General features: G+C 42.0%; 1 protein-coding gene across 1 annotated transcript in view; it reads left to right on the top strand.

The window, feature by feature from the left end:
* Positions 1-981: 981 nt before the first annotated feature.
* The window catches only part of sctr (secretin receptor), a 94065-nt gene continuing 70252 nt past the window's right edge, over positions 982-24794 (top strand). Inside the window, exons 1-2 of the mRNA XM_070874505.1 lie at positions 982-1047; positions 1923-2025. Coding sequence (XP_070730606.1) covers positions 1003-1047; positions 1923-2025 — 148 coding nt within the window. The 5' untranslated portion in view covers positions 982-1002. The remainder of the gene's footprint in view (positions 1048-1922; positions 2026-24794) is intronic.

Here is a 24794-nt window from a genome sequence, read left to right as displayed (position 1 = left end):
AAGGTCCATGCTTTTGTACGCCTCAGTGAAGATGTTGACTATAGCTTGGGTGGACCACATTGTTCGCATGCCTGACACAAGACTCCCAGAGCAAGCTCTCTACTCGGAACTCCTACACGGCGGGCGAGCCCAAGGTGGCAGAGGAAACGTTTCAAGAACACCCTCAAAGCCTCCTTGATAAAATGTGGCATCCCCAACGAAACCTGGGAGTCCCTGGCCAAAGACCGCTCTAAGTGGAGGAAGTGCATCCGGGAGGGCGCTGAGCACCTCAAGTCTCGTCGCCAAGAGCATACAGAAGCCAAGCGCAGGCAGCGGAAAAAGCGTGTGGCAAACCAGTCCCAACCACCCTTTCCGACTGTCTGTCCCACCTGTGACAGAGACTGTAATTCTCGTATTGGGCTGTTCAGTCACCTGAGAACTCATTTTTAAGAGTGGAAGCAAGTCTTCCTCGATTTCGAGGGACTGCCTATGATGATGATGATGAGTAGCTATCGCAAGAGGTCGCACATCATCAGCGTTCGATCTGTCTTCATGGGACTCGGGCTAAAAATAGGGGGGAAAGTTCTACGTTTCATAAATCATTTTTTTTACTTGTAAGATTATTTAAACATTTGCAGCATTTGCGATTGTTAAGAACGTCGACCTTCCTCTAACTGTGCGAATGGTGACTTTGCAGTATCTGTTACGATCTGCAAATGTCATATCTGGGGTCATGCACTTATTAGGTGAAGTGATCGAACGGCGATCGGCGGGGAGAGGGAAAGTTTTTAACCAAGGTTGTTGCGTGTTCGTCTAAGGAAGAGTTTGCTGTTTCTGGCCAAAACTCAGCGTGCGGACGGTTGTATTTTTCATGAAATGATAAGGTCAGAGTTACATTAGTTATTGACGAATCAGAACTAAAAAGAGACTGTCATTTTAATTGACAAGGTTTTGAACTCCATGTAATTTGTTACAATTATGTACAGAGCGGCAGGAGCACAGCTTCTGGGAAGTACCCACATTATGAGGATCTTTCTGATTTTAATTTATCTGGACACCATCATAATAGTAAGTAAACTGTCCCATTCTCATTTTAGGTGGATATTTTACTCGCGCGTTTATATGATTTTATTTGCATGATTAGAAGTTGATGCAATAGAAACAGTCAGATATATTTTATTTTAATACCGAGGCAATTTTGCATATTTACACAAATAAGATGTACCATCTAATGGGGTCCAGTGAGCAGGAGGGGCTCCTGAGGGGTTCTTTTGGAGCAAAGACCAACAACCCGATGTCAATGATTAGTCTATCTGCAAGGTTCAAGAGGGCTATTTTGATCATCTCAATTCAATGCCCACAATAATCCCGAAAAACGTTAAATTGACTTGTGTGGCAAAACGTGTGTTAACGAAATAAATATGCTCCACGACAATATCGCATTAAACTCTATTAACAAGAGATGTGTCATGCCCTTGAAGTATGGAGCGACCGTGTTATACTCTTCTGTTTTAAACTGATTCATTCCAACTGTTACTTTGATCCAAACCACTTCTATTTACTTCGTTCATAATTAAACCACTTCCAACTCACTGCACGATGATGCTGCCTATTACGCAGAGCTCAGATGAAACTTTACACGGGGAAAAAAAGTTTGTCAGTGCCAAAATTCAAACAAGGAGACACCACGTTATTAACTCTGCTATAGATTTCAAAGTTTATATGAAATAGCCAAGAGAAAGAGCAACTCCAGACGCAGACATACGTGGCTAAATAAAATAGAAAGAATGTGGGAAAACAAGAATCTCGCCATGTCAATATTTAGAACAAAATCGAGAGTTGGGAATATTGTCTTTACTCCTGGATATCATTCTGCTGCACGAAACGTGAGCGACTTAAGCAAAGAATATGTTAATGATATATAGTATTATTTATTTATTCAGGTGAAAACTAACCCAGCAGAATGTAATCTACCGAATATCTTAAGAAAAGAGAAAGAGCGTTGCTTTGAGAAGCTCGAATCTGAAGTGCAAAAGTTTGAAGCAGGTAAGCCTCCAGGTATAGAATGGAGCAGGTAATATACATTACGGCCATTGGATACAATACTGGATCAAGATAGCGATTTACAACCTACCGTTCTCATGATTTTTGTTTTCAATTTTCATCTTTCAAAATATCCAGAACACAGCATTCTAAACCCAGTGGTGCTGCTTTCAACTATGCTCGAACCAAATGCCAAATGAAAATAATGCACCAGTGAACTCATTTTTTGTTCAAATTTAATTTAAGCCTGAAATTAGGGTTCTGAGATACTAACATACAAACACATAACACATTCCTCTCACCACTACTAACACGTCCATTGTAAATTCCAAACGAATGTATTAAATGTGCATATGCCAATATCCCATGATATAACTTCAGTCTCATAATTCTTTAACCAGATTACTGTTAACACAAGCATAAATAGAGCGCATTGTGAAACCCCTCAGCATATGATTCATATCTCATAAACCACTTGTGGTTTTGAATAGAGATACAGATTGAACCAAGTTGCATATACGCTGTGCTCTAAACATCTTTATTTTTCAAAGGAGCAAATCTCCAGTAATTAGAAGATGATAAATATTGTTCGAAAGTATGAATAGGATTTCATGATAATTATAATCCTAGTTTGACTCATATCCCACAGAGCTTCATAATGCATCTTCTATTTAAGTAATAATGCATTTTTATATACAATTGGTCAATAAATTATCATTAGGCATCTTTAACTGTTATGTTAAAAAAGATATAAATTCATGGCTGAGCGGCAGTGTGTTACGCTACATGTGGTAATTTAAAAGAACAGGAAATTCAGATATATTTAATTAGCAATAGATTCTGTAGACTGGTTATAGATTTGTCAGCTATCTTTTTATTTTTCATTTCAGTAATAAAATGATTTGCATTGTTAAAGGCATTTGACATAAACATTTACAAAAGAATCTTCGGGTTTCCCCATTTATAATGTTTTTGATATGAGGGATTATGTATCAATTATTTATGTTACTATTATTTCAGCTATTATGTGTCCCAGCTTGACTCAGCTGGTAACAATCTTGTCTCTAGGTCAGAAGGTTTGGACTTGAAACGCACACCATGATTTGATTAAATAATATAGGCTGATACATCAGAATAGCAGTAAGACAGAGTTGCCTTGTTGGAGGTGATCTCCTACAGATTAGACTGTAAACTGAAAACTAGCCAACTGGATATTAAGAACCAAGGGCTCAGTGTTGAAAGCACTACGAATTTACATCAATGACTTGATTCTGAAATTCATTACAAATTGGTTAAATTTGAAAATGACACTAAACTAGGAGGGGCAGCGGAATTGAAGGAGATGGTTCAGAAACTGCAGAATGAGCTGAACAAAATATGTGAATGGGCCAAACAATGGCAATGAAATGTAATGCAGGCAAATATAAAGTACTGCATTTAGGAAGGCAAAATGAGCTGGAAACGCACTTCATGAACGGTCTTGAAATAGCTAGGGATGAAGTTGAAAAGAATCTTAATTGACCCAATGTTCAACACGTTCAGCTAAGGGAGAGCAGCAATCAACAACAGTGCTTTTAATATAATAAAATGCCTCAAGGCATTTCACAGGAGCATTATCAAACAAAATTTGACACATAAGGAGATAATAGGACAGGCGACCATGGATAAAGAGGTAGGATGTTGAACTACAAAACAGAATACAAGGAAAGAGGAAGTTGTGATCAAATTGCACAGTTCACTGGTCAGACCGCACCTTGAGTATTATGTCCATCCTAGACTGGGTGTTGTGTAATGAGAAAGGACTATTCAGCACTCTTGTTGTGCAAGGCCCCCTGGGGAAGAGTGACCATAATATGGTAGAATTCTTTATTAAGATGGAAAGTGACAGTGTTACTTCAGAGACTACGGTCCTGAACTTAAGGAAAGGTAACTTTGATGGTATGAGACGTGAATTGGCTAGGATATATTGGCAAATGATACTTAAAGGGTTGACAGTGGATAGGCAATGGCAGACATTTATAGATTACATGGATGAACTTCAACAATTGTACATCCCTGTCTGGAGTAAAAATAAAAAGGGGAAGGTGGCTCAACCGTGGCTAACAAGGGAAATTAAGGATAGTGTTAAATCCATGGAAGAGGCATATAAATTGGCGAGAAAAAGCAGCAAACCTGAAGATTGGGAGAAATTTAGAATTCAGCAGAGAAGGACAAAGGGTTTAATTAGGAGGGGGAAAATAAAGTATGAGAGGAAGCTTGCAGGGAATATAAAAACTGACTGCAAAAGCTTCTATAGATATGTGAAGAGAAAAGGATTAGTGAAAACCAACGTAGGTCCTTTGCAGACAGAATCAGGTGAATTTACAATGGGGAACAAAGAACTGGCAGACCAACTGAACAAATACTTTGGATCTGTCTTCATTAAGGAAGACACAAATAACCTTCCAGAAATACTAGGGGTTCGAGGGTCTGGCGAAAAGAAGGAACTGAAGGAAATCCTTATTAGTCAAGAAATTGTGTTAGGGAAATTGATGTGATTGAAGGCCGATAAATCCCCAGAGCCTGATAGTCTGCATCCCAGAGTACTTAAGGAAGTGGCACTAGAAATCGTGGATGCATTGGTGATCATTTTCCAACATTCTATTGAATCTGGATCAGTTCCTATGGACTGGAAGGTAACTAATGTAACACCACTTTTTAAAAAAGGAGGGAGAGAGAAATTGTGGAATTATAGACCGGTTAGCCTGACATCGGTGGTGGGGAAAATGTTGGAATCAATTATTAAAGATGAATTAGCAACGCATTTGGAAAGTGGTGACAGGATTGGTCCAAGTCAGCATGGATTTATGAAAGGGAAATCATGTTTGACAAATCTTCTAGAGTTTTTTGAGGATGTAACTAGTAGAGTGGACAAGGGAGAACCAGTGGATGTGGTGTATTTGGACTTTCAAAAGGCTTTTGACAAGGTCCCACACAAGAGATTAGTGTGCAAAATTAAAACACATGGTATTGGGGGTAGTGTATTGACGTGGATAGAGAACTGGTTGGCAGACAGGAAGCAGAGAGTCAGTATAAACAGGTCCTTTTCAGAATGGCAGGCAGTGACCAGTGGGGTGCGCAGGGTTCAGTGCTGGGACCCCAGCTATTTACAATATACATCAATGGTTTAGATGAAGGAATTGAATGTAATATCTCCGTTTTCAGATGACACTAAGCTGGGTGGCAGTGTGAGCAGTGAGGAGGATGCTAAGAGACTGCAGGGTGAGTTGGACAGGTTAGGTGAGTGGGCAAATGCCTGGCAGGTGCAGTATAACGTGGCTAAATGTGAGGTTATCCACTTTGGTGGCAAAAAACAGGAAGACAGAATATTATCTGAATGGTGACAGATTAGGAAAAGGGGAGGTGCAATGAGACCTGGGTGTCATGGTACATCAGTCATTGAAATTTGGCATTCAGGTACAGCAGGCGGTAAAGAAGGCAAATGGCATGTTGGCCTTCATAGCTAGAGGATTTGAGTATAGGAGCAGAGAGATCTTACTGCAGTTGTACAGAGCCTTGATGAGTCCACAGCTGGAATATTGTGTTCAGTTTTGCTCCCCTATTCTGAAAAAGGACGTTCTTGCTATTGAGGGAGTACAGCGAAAGTTCACCAGATTGATTCCTGGGATGGCAGGACTGACATATGAGGAGAGACTGGATCAACTGGGCTTGTTGCCACTGGAGTTTAGAAGAATGAGAGAGGATCTCATAGAAACATACAAAATTCTGACGGGATTGGACAGGTTAGAGGCAGGAAGAATGTTCCCATTGCTGGGGAGTTCCAGAACCAGGGGTCACAGTCAAAAATAAGGGGTAAGCCATTTAGAATCTAGATGAGGAGAAACTTCTTCACTCAGAGAGTGGTTAACCTGTTTAATTCTCGACTGCAGAAAGTTGTTGAGGCCAGTTCGTTAGATATATTCAAAAGGCAGTTAGATATGGCCCTTACGGCTAAAGGAATCAAGGGGTATGGAGAGAAAGCAGGAAAGGGGTACTGAGGTTGAATGATCAGCCATGGTCTTATTGAATGGTGGTGCAGGCTCGAAGGGCCGAATGGCCTACTCCTGCACCTAATTTCTATGTTTCGATGTTTCTATGTCCAGTTCTGATCACCAATAAACAAGTGAGCCATGAGACTACTGGTGGCAGTGCAGAGTAGAGGCATGAGGCTCATCTGTCATGTCAGGGGACTGAGTTATCAGAAAAGACTAGAGTGACTTGGGCTTTTCCGTCTGGAAAGTAGGAACTTATAGAGGTAAACAAGATCGTAAATGATATGGGAAAGGGGTTAATCTGGAATACTGCTTGGAATTAAACTGTAAAATTAGGACAAGAGGGACACAGGTACAATCTAGTAAAAGGCAACTTTAGGATAGATATCAGGAGATTCTTCTTACACAGAGTGCTCAACACTTGGCATCGACTTCCCAACTGAGGAGTGGAGGAAAAAACCCTGGAATCATTTAAGGAATAATTAAATGCAGCAGTGGGGGAGTGTAGGATTGTTCTAGATTGATTAATTAAGCTGTGCCAAATGACCTTCCTCATCCATAAGTATCTTGTGATCTTGTGATCCTATGGCAGTATTGAGGAAGGTCTGGTATTAATTAATTCCTGATGTCCATGCCAAAATTCTCCTTCAACCACGACTAGTAAAAAGAAACTAAGATGCTGTTTGTGGGCTATTGCTGGCACTTTGTTGTGGATATTGTTGTCTTTTGACGACATAACGGCCACTGGTCTTCAAAAGTGGCTCATTAATAAAGCCTATTGAGACTTTCTGATGATATGATAAAGCAGTTTTTAAAAGGCAGAAACATATTTCTTTGCTTGTAAAAGGAAAAATAAATCTGTGCAGTCTAATAAATGTTTTTTAATACTTTATTGTAAGCTTTCAAAAAGAGTGTAAAAACAAGCCAGTATAAACCAACAAAAATACTATAGAAACATAGAAACATAGAAAATAGGTGCAGGAGTAGGCCATTCTGCCCTTCTAGCCTGCACCGCCATTCAATGAGTTCATGGCTGAACATTCAACTTCAGTACCCCATTCCTGCTTTCTCGCCATATCCCTTGATCCCCCTAGTAGTAAGGACCTCATCTAACTCCTTTTTGAATATATTTAGTGAATTGGCCTCAACAACTTTCTGTGGTAGAGAATTCCACAGGTTCACCACTCTCTGGGTGAAGAAGTTCCTCTGCATCTCGGTCCTAAATGGCTTACCCCTTATCCTTAGACTGTGACCTCTGGTTCTGGACTTCCCCAACATTGGGAACATTCTTCCTGCATCTAACCTGTCTAACCCCGTCAGAATTTTAAATGTTTCGATGAGGTCCCCTCTCATTCTTCTGAACTCCAGTGAATACAAGCCCAGTTGATCCAGTCTTTCTTGATAGGTCAGTCCCGCCATCCCGGGAATCAGTCTGGTGAACCTTCGCTGCACTCCCTCAATAGCAAGAATGTCCTTCCTCAGGTTAGGAGACCAAAACTGTACACAATACTCCAGGTGTGGCCTCACAATGTAGAAGCATTTCATAAATGTACTTTGGACTTCCAAATAGCAGATCCTATCAGTAATGTCCTCTCTAAATTGAAAATACAAATAATAATTTTACTCTTGCTATCTTTTACTATTTTTTTAAGATCTGAAATCTGTAGCATTTTCAATAACCATCTGTTCTTCACTCTAACCCCAACTTATTTCCAAGATATTTATGAAATACCATTCTAAATGCAGTAGGACACATATGCTCTAATCTATTTTTCAAAGCAAAGTTGATTTTAAAATGGATTTAAGTGAAACAAATTAAAGCAAAAGTACAGAATTGGAGCAACTACAATGTCCGGTTTAGAAAGGATGTCATTTTAAGTGGGCCACAGTCTGTATGAAAATACTGACAAGAAGTTGTACTATTTGAAATACCTGTTTCCCCTGGTGTATTTAATATATTAATAATTTTAAACTAAGCAGCTGCACACTGAATTTGCGATACAAAGTTCAATGTCACAGGCTGGTAATACGCAGGTTCAATCTGTAACTCTGCTGTAGGAAGACACCAACCTGAAAACAGGCATCTTTGCACCGGAAAGAAAAACCAAATAGGCAGTCTTTATCTGGCTACTCCTCTGCACCTCTTGACTAAGAGCATCATTATCTATATGCAACAAGTGGTTACCCAATCACCAAACCACTGAAGGAGGAGAAAGATAGAGAGGAAAGTGAGCCACATTCTATCAAAAAAAAATGAACATATACAGACACTATTGTAGATTAATACTTAAGCACAGACAAAAGTCACATTTGTAAAATGTTCAATTGAAACAATCTTATAATCCTGTTGAAGTGTGAACAGGCACTATGGCAAGTTACTGTTGCCATCTAGTGGTTTCTAGATAATGCTTCAGGTATCAGAAATCCGTGAAAAGTACTCATAGCATAGAAGAAATATTCAATAGATAAAATCAAAGAGATAATGTGTGAAGGAAACAGTAGGAAATGAAATATTTAGTACTGAGATTGATTACAATAGGCAAACCATAAAGTTTGTACATTATATTGTCATGACTAGTAGGAATTGAACCCTGTCGATATCATCTTGCATCATCATGCAGTGAAAACACTTCATCAAATGTGTAACCAAATAGTTGCCCTCATAAAACAAAGTAAATTTTATTGTGAACAGTTTTGTGCTGTTTACAGAGGAGATATGTGATGGGAAAAGAGACAGTTATATGCTTAGTTTGTGAATAAGGCTGGTCTCATAACTTAGAAATGAATTCGCAAGTCAGTTTTATAAGCTTGCCTAATGAACATGATACTCAGTACTAGCCGCACTCCTTTCATGTATTCAGTTTACTATATTTTTAAATATTTTGCTGCTTTTCTAAAATATGTATATTTGTTAAGTTTTACAGTATATTTGTTGAGATTATGTTGTGTGGAAATGTGTATGTCAGAGTCGTCAACCTTGTAATCCAGATCTTTCCCTAGATTAAGTACACAATTTAATTTTGCATATTCTAAAATAATTTTTGAAACTAAGAGAATGTTAAATCAGGCAGTGTGAGCTGTATCTAATTTGAGCTGGTGATATTTTTCTATGTGTTCTGAAGATAAACTCAAGGTCTGGTTCCATAGTAGTCAGTGGTATACAGCAGAATGTCCAAGCTTTTATTTCCATGGTGCTTGCTACGGAGCCTTGGGGCTAAATAGTGGCCAGGATTTTCTGCAATTGTGAAATCCCAGCACATCATTGACAGCTTTGAATCTTTCAAATTCTGGCAAAATGCGCCATAGTCTGTGCAACTGATTGTATAGGCTATCTGGCTCTTTGATTTTTAAATACTCCCTCCGCCGCCCATAGTAATGCTGGAAGCCAAGATACACAAGCATTATTCACGACCAGCATGCTCAGGTATAAATAGCAGGAAATGTGTAATTTGCAGGTAAATATAATACAATGCCCATATGCTGGATGTGAGAGGTGGGTGAGCAGGGAACCTATGGAGTAGTTCCAGTCAGCTGGAGTTATGCTGAAGAGCTGCAGAAAATCTAAGCTATTAAGTTTAAATCAGTGTTTCCATAAACCTGCATACATCTCAAATTGTTAATTCTAGTCGATCTTGGCATTTTGATTCAGGATCTATCTATCAATGGGGTAACAGCACAAAAAACAATTTTTGATAAAGCTCCAGACCAACAGAAATTGAATAGATCAATCCATCAAATAAATTAAAGAGTTGCACTCAGACATACATTTATGTGTGCACATCATGGGATGGTACTTGAATGCTGGAATGCTCTTATCAAAGTCACAACTTACATCCTTTGTGACTGTGACAAATGTAAACTCATCCTTCTTGACTGGTCTGTATCCTTTACATGGTTGTCCACACCATCCTCCTCCAAGTCTCTCCACCATAGTCCAGCTGGGTGAGACTTAGAAACATAGAAATATAGAAAATAGGTGCAGGAGCAGGCCATTCGGCCCTTTGAGCCTGCACCACCATTCAATATGATCATGGCTGATCATGAAACTTCAGTACCCCACTCCTGTCTTCTCTCCATACCCCCTGATCTCTTTAGCCATAAGGACCACATCTAACTCCCTTTTGAATATATCCAATGAAGTGGATTCAACAACTTTCTGTGGTAGAGAATTCCATAGGTTCACAATTCACTGGGTGAAAAAGTTTCTCCTCATCTCGGTCCTATATGGCTTACCCCTTATCCTTAGATTGTGACCCCTGGTTCTGGACTTCCCCAACATCGGGAACATTCTCCCTGCATCTAACCTGTCCAATTCCGTCAGAATTGTATATGCTTCCATGAGATCCCCTCTCATTCTTCTAAATTCCAATGAATATAAGCTTAGTCGATCCAGTCTTTCTTCACATGTCAGTCCTGCAATCCCGGGAATCAGTCTGGTGAACCTTCGCAGCACTCCCTCAAAAGCAAGAATGTCCTTCCTCCGATTAGGAGACCAAAACTGCACACAATATTCAAGGTGTGGTCTCACCAAGGGCCTGTACAACTGCAGCAAGACCTCCCTGCTCCTATACTCAAATCCTCTCGCTATGAAGGCCAACATGCCATTTGTTTTCTTAACTTCCTGCTGTACCTGCATGCCTACTTTCAATGACTGATGTACCATGACACCCAGGTGTCATTGCGCCTCCTCTTTTACTAATCTGTCACCATTCAGATAATATTCTGCCTTCCTGTTTTTGCCACCAAAGTGGATAACCTCACATTTATCCACATTATACTGCATCTGCCATGCATTTGCCCACTCACCTAACCTGTCCAAGTCTGCCTCTTAGCATCCTCCTCACAGCTCACACTGCTACCCAGCTTAGTGTCATCTGCAAACTTGGAGATATTACATTCAATTCCTTCATCTAAACCATTGATGTATATTGTAAATAGCTGGGGTCCCAGCACTGAACCCTGCGCACCCCACTGGTCACTGCCTGCCATTCTGAAAAGGACCCGTTTATTCCCACTCTTTGCTTCCTGTCTGCCAACCAGTTCTCTATCCACGTCAATACATTACCCGAATCCCATGTGCCTTAATTTTGCACACTAATCTCTTGTGTGGGACCTTGTCAAAAGCCTTTTGAAAGTCCAAATACACCACATCCACTGGTTCTCCCTTGTCCACTCTGCTAGTTACATCCTCAAAAAATTCCAGAAGATTTGTCAAGCATGATTTCCCTTTCATAAATCCATGCTGACTTGGACCGATCCTGTCACTGCTTTCCGAATGCGCTGCTATTACATCTTTAATAATTGATTCCAGCATTTTCCCCACTACCGATGTCAGGCTAACCGATCTATAATTTCCTGTTTTCGCTCTCCCTCCTTTTTTAGCTACCCTCCAATCCATAGGAACTGATTCAGAGTCCATGGAATGTTGGAAAATGACCACTAATGCATCTACTATTTCTAGGGCCACTTCCTTAAGTACTCTGGGATGCAGACTATCAAGCCCTGGAGATTTATCGGCCTTCAATCCCATCACTCGCCTGGATCCATTCTTATCTATCTAATCGTAGCCAGAAAATCACCTGCAATGGCTTCTCTTCCTGCTCCCGCTCTGTTACTTCTGGTGTCCCCCAAGAAGCTATCCTTGATCCCCTCCTATTTCTCATCTAAATGTGACATAATCTGAAAATGCAGCGTCTGTTTCCATTTGTACGCTGATGACACCCAGCTCTATCTCACCACCACTTCTCTCGACCCCTCCATTGTATCTAAATTATCACACTGGATGAGCATAGATTTCCTCCAATTAAATATTGGGAAGACCATAGCCATTGTCTTCGGTCCCTGCCACAAACACCCTTCCCTAGCTATTGACTCTATATCTCTCCCTGGCAAATGACTGAAGCTGAACCAGACTGTTTGTAACCTTGGTGTTATAGTTGACCAATAGATGAACTTCTGGCGATATATCTGCGCCTTCACTAAGACCACCTACTTCTACCTCCAGATCATTGGCCAACTCCGTCCCTGCCTCAGCTCATCTGTTACTGATACCCTCATCCATGCCTTTATTAGCTCTAGACTTGATTATTCCAATGGACTCCTGGCCGGCCTCCCATGTTCTACCCTCCCTAACTCTACTAGTTACATCCTCAAAAAATTCTAGAAGATTTGTCAAGAGGATTTCTCTTTCATAAATCCATGCTGACTTGGACCGATCCTGTCACTGCTTTCCGAATGCTATTACATCTTTAATAATTGATTCCAGCATCCAAAAGCACTGCTGCCTATGTCCTAACTCACAACAAGTCCTGTTCACCCATCATCCCTCTGACCTACATTGTCTTCCGGTTAAGCAATACCTCGATTTTAAAATTCTCATCACTCAAATCCTTTCCACCCCCACCCCACCCCGCACCTCTCACCTAAATTGCTAGGTATCAGATGTAGACATTTGTACTGATTTGGCATTAGCCTCTTTGAAGTGCCTTTGCCACCAGCAACACTCACCCCCATTCAGAAACTTCTGCTTACAACCTGCCTGAAACTACATACTTCATAAACAAGTTTCTATCCAGATTATTTACAGTAGCTTAACTAGAAAGACCATTTTTGAAAGTATAATAAAGGGAGTCACTGAATGCACACAGAGAGTACTTGATTGATGCAAGTTTTACAACTGGCACACTAGTTTCCATTGATCTGTGAAGCACTGAACCATACAGACTAAACAATGGAGGATTTTCACTTGGAAATTCAGTATAAATGAGTTGTGGTTTTGCTATAAGAGTATCATTCCATTCAGTTACATAATACTGTATTTGAATTGTGTATCCTCATTTCATCTATTCCACTTTATATGTATTACTTAAATACATTTAAAAATAAATTCAATTCAATTAATGTTGACCTTATTTTGTGAACCTTAGAGATACTTGGATGCATTATGCAAGATAATCCAAAATATATTCAAACACTGCTGACAAAAAACACTCAATGTTTTCAGCTTAAACAGTTTGAATATAATTCATGGCAATTTATCTTCCAGCCATCTATTTAGTTGCTTTCCAGTATATGAGTAAAGTAAATGTTGTTTGAAGGAGAAGGTCGTTCAATAAAAGTAGGTAACCAAAATGAATGTCGTGACAGGGTAGGAATAAAATATTTATCACCTGTTAAAGTACTGGATTTTATTTTAGGAAAAACACATGCACGATTTTTAAAAGGAGACAATATATGACTTTGTTACCCTTCAGATAAAATGGCCTCCGATGGAGATCCCCAATGGCCCAATGGAGAAGTGCACCACATTCTCCCTCTAAGTTCCAACGTATGAGATCTGTTCAATTTGTTTATAAAGCTTCACTGACCAACAGTTCATCTTCATTACTCACAGGGATCAAACCTGTAATCTTCATTAATCTTTTGAACATAACAGCAAACACTTATCAAACAAGGAAATAGTGAAACAGCCCCTTTTATCAAGCATGAACATGTTAAAGTGAAAACTGCATCAAAGAAGAAATAGAAAAACTTGTCTCTCAGAAACGTCTCAAGCCATTTAATTTGTAATGATTTACTTTGAAGTGTAGTGACTTTAGTGACTGTGTTAGGTAGGTATATGCAGCAGCCATTTTACACGTAACAAGATCCCACAAAAAATGTGAGGCGAATTACCAGTTAATCTGTTTCTGTGGCATTTGTTGAAGGAACTGTATTGGCTAGGACTGTGTTGACTAGGAGAATTGCTTGCGCTTCTTTAAATAGAGTCATGGAAACTTCAACATCTTGAACTACCAGAACATCTTATCTGAAGGACAGTGCTTCTGACAATATAGCACTCTCGCAGTACAGTACAGGAGTGCCAGTTTAAATTACGTGTTCAGTTCCAGGAGTAAGGCTTGAACTTACAAACTACCAATTCAAAAGTAAGAGTGTTACCAACTGAGCCAAGCTAACAACTTTAGAGAAGCTAAAATACCGTGAAAAGTCAAAAGAAAATAAATATCATAAGGAATTATATATTTTTAAAATCCAGATAAATTAAGAAAAGTTCTGTACAAATTACTGAAGTAATATAAATTTAAAGAAAAATCCCCCAAAATTGAACAACTGCAGAAATTAAAAAATCAAGGGCTGGAATTTCCACTGAAGATCGCTGAGCTATCGCCCATCTATCGCCCAAATAGGGAGGCTGTCACCCATTTGGCCAGGACATCACCCAAAGATCGCCGACCCAACTTTCGGCATACAGGAATTTTGCATCACCGAGGTGATCGCCTACTGCGACTTTCGACACATTGTCCACACATCTCTGGGCTGATTGCTCGCCGAGAAGATCATTGGAGATCGTTGGAGAAAAGCTGCTCCTACCTGGCATTCTTCACAGAACTCGCCATTTTGAACATTGGAGGAAGTGAGAGGCTGCTTAAAGAAGGGGCTTATCAGGATAATTGTAATTTGTGAGTTATTTAAAGGCCTTATTTACTGACTGATCTGCTCACATTTATATTTATATTTATATTTATATTTATTGAGGACAAAGGGCATTTATAGCAATAGTGAAGGGTCTGTAACTTCTCGACCATTATTTGTAAATGCTCACATGCTGGAGTCTGAAGTTAGGTTTAGTGAAGAGCCCAATCAAAGAGGTGGCAGACTAATGCGGAGGAGGAGACTGCGCACCCGACAAACTTACAGGAAAAAGCAATCATACCTGAACTTGTCTGATAACATGTGCCTTAGGAGGCTGGGCTTCTGAAAGGAGGTCATCGCTGAGTTATGCCAGCTCATCAAGGGAGATCTGCAGCCTACCAGCACCATTAGGACCGCACTGCCTGTTGAGGTAAAAGTTACTGCGGCACTATCCTTCTACGCATCAGGCTCCTTTCAGGCTTCAGCTGGTGACATCTGTGGTATCTCTCATGCCACACATTTCCCCATTCGACAGGTGATTAAAGTCCTTTACGCACGCAGGATGGACTTTATAAGCTTCCCTATGACCAGGGAGGCGCAGACTGGGAGGGCTTTGGATTTCTCGAGAATAGTAAACTTTTCCAAGGTGCAGGGAGCAATAGACTATGCACATCGCCCTGAGAGCACCTTTACAGGATGCAAAGGTGTTTCGTAACCGAAAGGGATTCCACTCCCTGAATGTGCAGCTCGTTGTCGACCACAACCAAATAATCATGGCAGTAAATGCTAATTTGCCAGGCAGCATCCATGATGCACAAATCTTGCGTGAGAGCACTGTCTCTGACCTGTTTAACAGTCAGCCACAAGGTCATGGTTGGATGCTGGGAGATAAAGGATATGGCCTTGCCAGCTGGCTCATGACTCCCCCTGCGTAGTCCCCAAACGGAAGCCGAGAAGCGTTACAACGAAAGCCATATAGCTACACGCAATATTGTCGGAAAGACAATTGGAGTGCTGAAGCAGCTCTTCAGTTGCCTGGACCACTCTGGAGGTAGCCTACAATACCACCCAGACCAGGTCACTGAGTTTATTGTGATGTGTTGCATGTTGCATAACCAAGCTATAAGGAGAGGACAACAATTGCCAGATGGGGTTGTCGTCCACCTCAGGAAAGAATGGAGGCGGAAGAGGCAGACAAGGAGGAGGAGGAGGAAGTTGATGAGGACCTCGGGCAGGATAATCAGCCTGGCGATGAACCCATGTCCCCACAACCCCCCCGCGCACACCACCCCCCCCCCCCCCCCGTAAGACTGGAAAAACCCCGTGGGAGTTACGGGGCTGCTAAACTCTTGCGTCAGCAGCTCATAAATGAACGCTTTGCATGAACTTACATTGGTGACAGTTATAGTTCCAGTTGCGGAAAGACAACAGTTGCAGTTGCATTACGCTTCATCCTTGCCTGGCCTGGCCATTGTTTTCCAACAATTGTATTTGTTTTATCTTACCTTACGTTACTAGAAGACACTACACAACAATTGTAAAATTCAATAATTTTTAAAATTAATTTAACAATGGAACTTTTTTTTTGAACTGTATCTCCCCTCCCCCACACCCCTCCCAACAATCACACAACAATAAAACACAACAACAACACCCCCTCCCTACCTGAGGCCACGTTTCCCTCCAGGTCCTCTACCCCACCATGTATAAACCTCCCCATTTGGGTCCGCGGGTAGCGGGACGAGGCGGATGTGCAGCAAGCGACGCCAACACTTCCTGCTGTGGGGGGGTGGTGGAGGGGAAGACGTTCCTGTGGAAACGACTTCCGAGCCAGAAGGAAGTTCTTCCTTGTCGAAATCTCGACCTCCGAAAAGAATGACTCCAACACTTACAGCTCCGGCAGAAGTTTCTTTAATTCGCTTGCTAGCAAGGGGCAGGTTACACTCAGTCAAGGGCTAAGTGAACACCTCAGAAATGGTACAGCTTCACAAGATATTTATACAGTTATGGCCTCTCCCTGTGTATTGCTCTGTCTCACAGTCAGTGAATACAGATAAAGAGTTAATTACTATATCCTGCTCCTGACATGGTTTACAGATATTTCCTTTTGTCAGGGTTATCAGTTGGCCAGCCGGCCATTACTCCATGAATCATATGTAATGGGCTATCACCTGTCTTGTATTGTGTCAGGATTGTTCAATTTCCTGGTCAGTTTATCGGTTACATCAAAAGGATGAGGTCTCTACAAGAGACAGTGGCTGGTGGAATGGAGTACATAGGAAAGGTGGGGTGACATGGAACTGGTGTCATGTAGACAATAGGAGAGCACCATGGGGGGGGGGGGGTACTTGTCTCAGCATGACTTGTCTCCTAGCTGTCTGATGGCCATCAGCCATCTCAAACCAGGTTTAGCTGTTTATGCAAGCTGACTGCTAAAAAAGCAGAAAGACCAGGACTCCATTTTGATATATATTGCAATGGGCACACAAATACCGTATGGTATCAGCTTAGATAAAAATACATTTCCACATTCCCCCATTTTGTCCTTCACAAGGACAACTCAATCCATTATGATCTTGTCCAGTCTCTCCATTTCCATTTCCACACAAGAGCCTTCAGCAGTTGTTGCTACCATAACTAGCCGTGGTCTCGGTAGGTAACATAGTTTCTCCCACCCTGGCACAGCAACACTTAATGACGACAAATAATAGATACAGGGCGAAGGCTATCAGCAGGAATATGATCAAACCCTGTACCACAGGTTTCCCCAGGGCTCACAACCATCCTGATGCCCAACCCCACAAGGTGATACCGTCCTGGCCAACTGTCTGTTTATACTCTATTACCTTTTTCCTGATGTTTTCAGCTAGACTGCCGATATCTTCTGATTTATCCGGGATATACGTACAGCATTCTTCACCTATTAATGCGCATGTCCCTCCCTCCTTGGCTAGGAGATAATCTAAGGCCATACGATTTTGGAGAGCCACTGTTCGAATAGCTACCATTTCGTCATTTATCCCTTCAAAGGCTTGGGAAGTTGCATTGGCTACTGATTCGATTAAGTTAGCCAGTTCCCATAACTGCCTTTCGGTCGATGCTATTCCATAGGGTGGCACCATTACCTTGAATATTCCGTTTAGCCACGTCAAATCCCGTTTAAATCTGTGACTTCCATAGGCCTCCCTTAGAGTCTTTACTGATCTGATAAGGGGTACCACATATCCTAAGTAACAGGACCCTGTCCAGTTGGCTGGTAACCACAGGTAGGCTTTATGGCCACAAATAAATTAGGTGCAATTATAGGGTGTCAGCTCCTGGTCCTTTCGCACTATCCCTACTCAAGTGGTCTCACCTTCCCACCCTTCACCTGGGGCTTTGTTATGGACCATTGTCCAACCAACGGTTGCTATCTTTCTCTCAGTGGGATTAGTTGTGGCTTGCCATTTAATCATTTGGGAACACTTGCTGCGTCCCATTTCTGGTCCTTTAGTCTCATTACTCACTAGGCATATTATACCTTCGGGATTTTCTATTCTGGAAGTAATGCTTAGGAAGGGAGGCTGATGGTTATTATCATAATTGGGCTGGTACCATCCCTGGAAGGCTGTAAGTTTATACCCTGCCGACCTCCATTCTGTTTGCTCCTTCGTTTCTGGCCCCTTAGTTAGTTTTGTCCTATTTTGCACTGTCAACCATTCTACCATTTCTGATTCGTTAAAGGGGACAGATCTCAGGGGAATACCCCCTTCGGAGTGGACAGGCACATGGGAACATATCCAACAACTTGACAAGTTTCTTTCTTGAGCATACCCATGACTCAGTGCCATAAATACGTTTACGTGCAATTCCCTTCGGTGGCGGGTCTGTACCCCTGGTGTAATCAATAATGTAAAGTAAAACCCTGTCAAGCCCAGCACCATCAGTCCCCATAGTCCATACAGTTCCTTATTCAGTCTTCCTTTTTCTGTTCCTCTGATTCCTTCGTCCCTTCGTCCCTTCCTCCTGGTCGGGTGCCCGTTTGCAATGGGATGCGTGGATCCATGTTGATCTTTCCTTTACCTTGATTGCAGTATTGGTCGCCAGCAAGACCTGGTATGGTCCTTCGAATCTTGGCTGTAGACTGCTTTTTCTTTTAAAAATCTTGATGTAAACAAATTCCCCTGGCTCCAGGTTATGACACTTCCCTTCTGCTGGCTTGACTTGAGCTTCCTTTACCTGTGAATGAAAGCTGGAAATACATTTGGTTAGTGCAATACAATAATTTAACATATTTTCCTCCATTTAGTGGATGTCCATTTGTTTTGCAGTAAATGGTGCTATAAAAGGTAGTCGTTGGGGATGTCCCATAACTATCTCATGCGGTGACAGGCCTGTTGTTCTGTTGGTTGTAGATCGCATTACCATCAAAGCTAAGGGCAGCAGTTCTGTCCATTTCAGTCTAGTGTCATTGCATAGTTTTGCCAGCTTGTTTTTAAGCATTCCATTATATCTTTCAACAAGTCCAGCTGATTGTGGATGATAACTGCAATGAAAACGTTGATTAATCTGCAAAGCTTTACACATTTCTCTTATAACAGTTCCCGTGAAATGTGACCCGTTATCACGAGAAAGCTTAGCAGGAATTCCGAAGCGCGGTACGATTTCTTTTAACAAACATTTAGCAACAGTAGTGGCATCGGCCTTCTTACATGGAAAGGCTTCAATCCATCTAGAGAACACATCTACAATAACTAATACATACTTGAATCCCGTACACATAGGTAATTCAATAAAATCCATTTGTAACTGTACAAAAGGCCCGACTGGATTTGGGTGGGAGGCAGATTCTACTTTTTCCGTCTTACCCGGATTCATTGTCTGACAGGTAACACAATTTTCACAGATTTGTTTTGCAATTGCCGAAATACCTGGTGCATACCAAGTTGCCAAAATATAATCTGCCAATCCCCCTTTGCCTGCATGTGTGAATGTATGAACACATCGGGCAATCCATGGAAGTAAGGATCTGGGCGCCACCACACGGCCGTCGTGGTGAACCCATATTCCTTCTGGATTTTTATAACATTGATCCTTCGTCCAGGTCACCACCTCCTCCGTACTGGCCTGTGTCTGAAAGGCCAGCACGTCATTAATAGTGGGTGGCGGGTCTGAGCAATTATTTTTCCTTAGTGGGAACAATGACACCTGCATCCCCCCTTTTCAATGACACCTGCATCCCCCCTTTTGACAGAGCTGCTGACTTAGCTGCATTATCAGCTCTGGCATTCCCAAGTGCCACCTCATTCGACTGGGCTGTATGTGCTTGGCATTTGATAATGGCAAGTTTCAAAGGGCATTGAATGGCTCGCAGGAGATTTTCCACTTGTTCTGCATTTTTGATAGTGGTTCCTGAAGAAGTCAGGTACCCGCGAATCTTCCAAATTTGTCCATAGTCATGTGATACCCCAAAAGCATACCTGGAGTCAGTGTAGATATTAACTGTGTGTCCTTCAGCCAGAATACAGGCTCGAGTTAACGCAAACAATTCGGCTTGTTGGGCTGAAAAGTAGTCTGGAAGAGAGGCTGTTTCGACAACATTAAACTGAGTTACAATTGCATAAGCCGCTCTAGGTTGGCCCCTATCATTTCGTAGGGCTGATCCGTCAACATAGTACACTAGATCAGGGTTACACATTGGCACATCTGTTAGATTGATACGTGGTTTAGTCACTAATTTGGTTACCATTTCACATGAATGGGGTTCGCCGTCGTCTTCCGTGGGGAGTAGAGTGGTTGGATTTAAGGTAGTGCATCTTTTGATGATAAGGTTCGGATTTGATAACAGCTCGACCTCATATTTAGTGGTTCTTGCGGAGGTTAGGTGTTGGGTGGCACACTTAGTAAGTAAAATCTCAACAGAGTGTGGGATATACAAAATGGTCTGATGATTTAGAGTTATTGTCTGAGCCTGTTGCATAGCATAATAAGCTGCTGCCAATGAAGGAAGACATCCTGGTAGTCCGCGTGCCACTGGGTCTAGTTGGGTACTGAAATATGCTACCGGTCGCTGCCTGTCCCCGTGTAACTGAGTCAAAACAGATTGTGCAAAACCCGACTTGTGATGCACAAATAAGTTGAATAGTTTAGTGTAATCTGGTAATCCCAAGGCTGGTGCTGAAGTGAGGTACTGCTTAAGATTCTGGAAAGCATTCTGGGATACTTCATTCCACATCCTTTAAGCATTGTGAGAATATAGTAGATTCATTCACAGCTCGTAGGTCATGGACAAACCTCCATTTGTGTGGGCTTCTGAACTGGACGATTCTGTGTGTTACACGGACTTCTCATTTATGCTTATAGTGATTCACAGATCACAGAATGTAAAGTACTTGTTTTCTAATCTTATTAAAAGGCTTCCAAACCCAAGATTTTTCCAATACACCCAAAATGTTGATCAAGGAGATCACCTGAAATATCTCAAAATTCCAATTCAAATATTGTACTGCCATTCTTTATCCAAAAAAAATCCTCTTACTGAGCTAGAAGCTTTTGTACCAAGATTTAAACCAAGGACAATGAGAGTGTACTCCCCCAGCCTGCACCTCGAGAGACCCACAAAGGCTTTTAAAAAAAAAAGTCATTACAACTTTTAACCACCGGGACCATGTCTCAACAAACCTATCCTTTGTGCATTTCCTAGCTCCGTAACTTCTCATCCGAATAAATCCACACCTGCGCTTCTAACTTAAAATGTCTTAAACTTCCCACATACAGGACAACACTATGAAGGGTTAAAAAACTTCACTTTGTTTGAAAAAGTGGGTGGAGCTAAAACAAACAGGCAGCTCCACAACCTTTCCAAACAGGTTTCCAGACACAAGGAAGAAACACAGAAGCACTCTCATTCAAAGACAAGACATTCACAAAAGTCTCTCTCCATTCAATAAAGCTTTTTTTTTTGGCTAGCTTTATTTTTTTTTTGAATCCATAAGTCACTATCAGGTTCTCTTTTTTTTTACATTTGATTTACTTCCTCTGTTAATTTTACATGGGCTTGAAGAATTGGAACCCAGGCCTTTTCTATTACTTTCCTTTTTTTTTTCTACCTGGATCTCTGTTTATAAGACGCTCCTCAAGACATGTTGTTCTCTCTAAATTAAATGAACCATCGGGTGGAAATGGCCTGTTTTCACCCTTAGTCCACTTTACCGGATTTGTTTCTTTGGTCAATTGAAGACTGACCACAATTCTGGAGCATGACATAGGCTGGTGTGCTTTTTGTGGTGTTTTAACTTGCTCCGGCACCCATTCTGGATGATTAAGATTTTCCACAGTTTCTGATCTCACAATCCTTTCGGCCAACCGAGTTCTCTACGCCCACTTCTCCTGGCCGTTACGTGGCCTGAAAAGGCTCTTAATTCGGGCTCAGTCTGGGTGTGTGAGATATGTTGGCACAAACCAACTGTAGTTGATCAATCAGTTACTGTTTCTTTTCTTAATCAATCCTTGTGTTTTTTTTTCCCGAATCACAATTTTCCCTAGTGACTCTTCCCGTTTCTCTAATGGCAATCTCTCACAAAGGTATTGCACACAACAGTATAACAAGGACAACAAACAATATTCCCGCGAGTACACAAATCATAACCTTACACCTTATCTAAACAAATTCTCAGTCTGCGTTGTACGCCACTACAGACCGAGTCCTTAACTTATCCTAATAAAAAAACTGATAAAACTTATGGTTCCATACCCAAACTCTTATAACATAAGAACCTTTGATCGATTAGCGCTTTCTTTTTTTTTTCTACTCTTATCACATAAGAACCCCTTCCGAATTAAAAACAATAAAAATCTTATCACATAAGAACCTGGAACCCTTTTCGATCGACTAGCGCTCCCTTACCTACTGAAACCTTCCCCGGGCTGTTTCGAGATTTTTCCAGAACCTGTTCTCTTCTGCTGGCGAGCTGAGAAAGAAATGGTTATAAAAAATACCTTTAGCTTTTAAATGCCGAGTCTTGTAGATTGCAGTACCTCCCCTGTGGACAACAGATTACATATGCGATTCAACAGTGAAGAAACCTCTTGTGAGCAAAAGGCTCACCTTGTTTGGCCACTGAAGCCTTTCACTGGAGAGGCACTATGCCTGTATCCGTTTTACTCACAGGACAGAGAGTATGCATCTCGGTGGAACCTCCAAGAAGTAACTGTCGAAATCTCGACCTCCGAAAAGAATGACTCCAACACTTACAGCTCCGGCAGAAGTTTCTTTAATTCGCTTGCTAGCAAAGGGCAGGTTACACTCAGTCAAGGACTAAGTGAACACCTCCGAAATGGTACAGCTTCACAAGATATTTATACAGTAAAACCCAAGTTATGGCCTCTCCCTGTGTATTGCTCTGTCTCACAGTCAGTGAATACAGATAAAGAGTTAATTGCTTTATCCTGGTCCTGACATGGTTTACAGATATTTCCTTTTGTCAGGGTTATCAGTTGGCCAGCCAGCCATTACTCCATGAATCATATGTAATGGGCTATCACCTGTCTTGTATTGTGTCAGGATTGTTCAATTTCCTGGTCAGTTTATCGTTTACATCAAAAGGATGAGGTCTCTACAAGAGATAGTGGCTGGTGGAATGGAGTACATAGGAAAGGTGGGGTGACATGGAACTGGTGTCGTGTAGACAATAGGAGAGCACCATGGGGGGGGGTACTTGTCTCAGCATGACTTGTCTCCTAGCTGTCTGATGGCCATCAGCCATCTCAAACCAGGTTTAGCTGTTTATGCAAGCTGACTGCTAAAAAAGCAGAAAGTTCTGGAAAGACCAGGACTCCATTTTGATATATATTGCAATGGGCACACAAATACCGTATGGTATCAGCTTAGATAAAAATACATTTCCACATCCTGCTGACTCGCATCTGTGCCGGTGCTGGTGGTTGCTGGGACGGCACCTTGGGGTGCAGTGCCATCTCCCGACACATGGCGGCGGTCTGCTCACGCATCTCGCGGATCATCTGCTGCATATCCTCCGATATGCGAGCAGACATCCGGGACATGTTCCCCGTGTAAACACCAAACGCCTGGAGGAGGTTGTGACTTACCGTGACACTCTCCATGCACAGTCTGGTCAAGCCCTCAGTCCTATCTGCCAGTGGAGGCGTGTGCTGACCTCGCTGACTCGACCTCCGTGGGGTCAGCGTGAGCACTGAACACTTTGGCTTCGCCAGCTGTAAACTGCTTGGTCCTGCTACTTCTTCTGTCGAGGACGACAAAGTGGCCGCAGGTATAACTGCAAGAGGGATGCAAGGGGCATCTATTTCTACCTCTTCCTCAGGCTCAGTGGTCTCATGTTCCTCCTCCTCCTCACCACCCGCGGTGCTGAGCACCTCCAATGGTGCTGGTGCACGGGCAGGGGAGGATGTGGCCTCCCTTTGTGCCTCTGATGCTGGGCGACCTGCATAACACAATTGAGCTTATTGAGCATATTAGAACAGAAGGGTACACATGAATTTTGCGCTGCGCTGGCATACGTAGGAGGAGAGCACTACTACAATAAATGTGACCGAGAGACGTTACAGATTAATGCATCATATGGTAGTACATATGGTAGAACACTTATGTGGAATTCAGTGCCCCAGAGAGCTGTGGCGGCTGGATCAGTCGGAGATAGACAGAATGATAAAGGAGTAAAGGTTTATGGGGAGTGGACAGGGAAGGGGCCAGATGGTCTGCTCATATTTCTTATGTTCTTGTGTTATTAACCTGAGAGTAGCACAGAAACTGCATGCATAACATGACATCATTTGTATATTATAATTAAATGACATTACATTACTTTAACACTGCTTTACACATTACTCACGTGACGCAAGGGATGGTTCTGCAACTCCATGGGTGGTGGGCAAGCGACTGTGGGTTGCCACTAGTGACGCCGCATGTTCCTCAAGGTCGGTGAGCTGCTGCAGCTGAGCAGGTCCTCCTCCAGTGCGCCTCTGCTCAGATCTGTTGTTAGATATCTTCCTCTGCAAACATGACAAGAGCATTGCATAAGCTAATTGACTCGGTACTATCATGGAAAGACAACAGTTTCCAACGTTATATGCTAATAGGGTCTGTATCCAAAATTGATGCAGGGTTATAACAAAGATCATATTTCTGATCTAATGCTTGACACAAACATCTCTCTCAACTACAATCTCCATTGAAGGGCCCCCGAGGATGGTGGGAATCAGGATAACTGGTGAACTCGGCAATGACAGGAGCTAATGTCCCAAAGTGTCCCAGGGCAGACAGTGAGCAAGGGCAGTTCTCCCCCAGTCCAGGCTGGGTCACTGTGTAAGTGA

This window comes from Pristiophorus japonicus, chromosome 3 (assembly GCF_044704955.1).
Source record: "Pristiophorus japonicus isolate sPriJap1 chromosome 3, sPriJap1.hap1, whole genome shotgun sequence".
NCBI classification, from domain to species: Eukaryota; Metazoa; Chordata; class Chondrichthyes; family Pristiophoridae; genus Pristiophorus; species Pristiophorus japonicus.
Note: the sequence above shows the minus strand (reverse complement) of the source record. Positions and strands in the feature narration are given on the sequence as shown.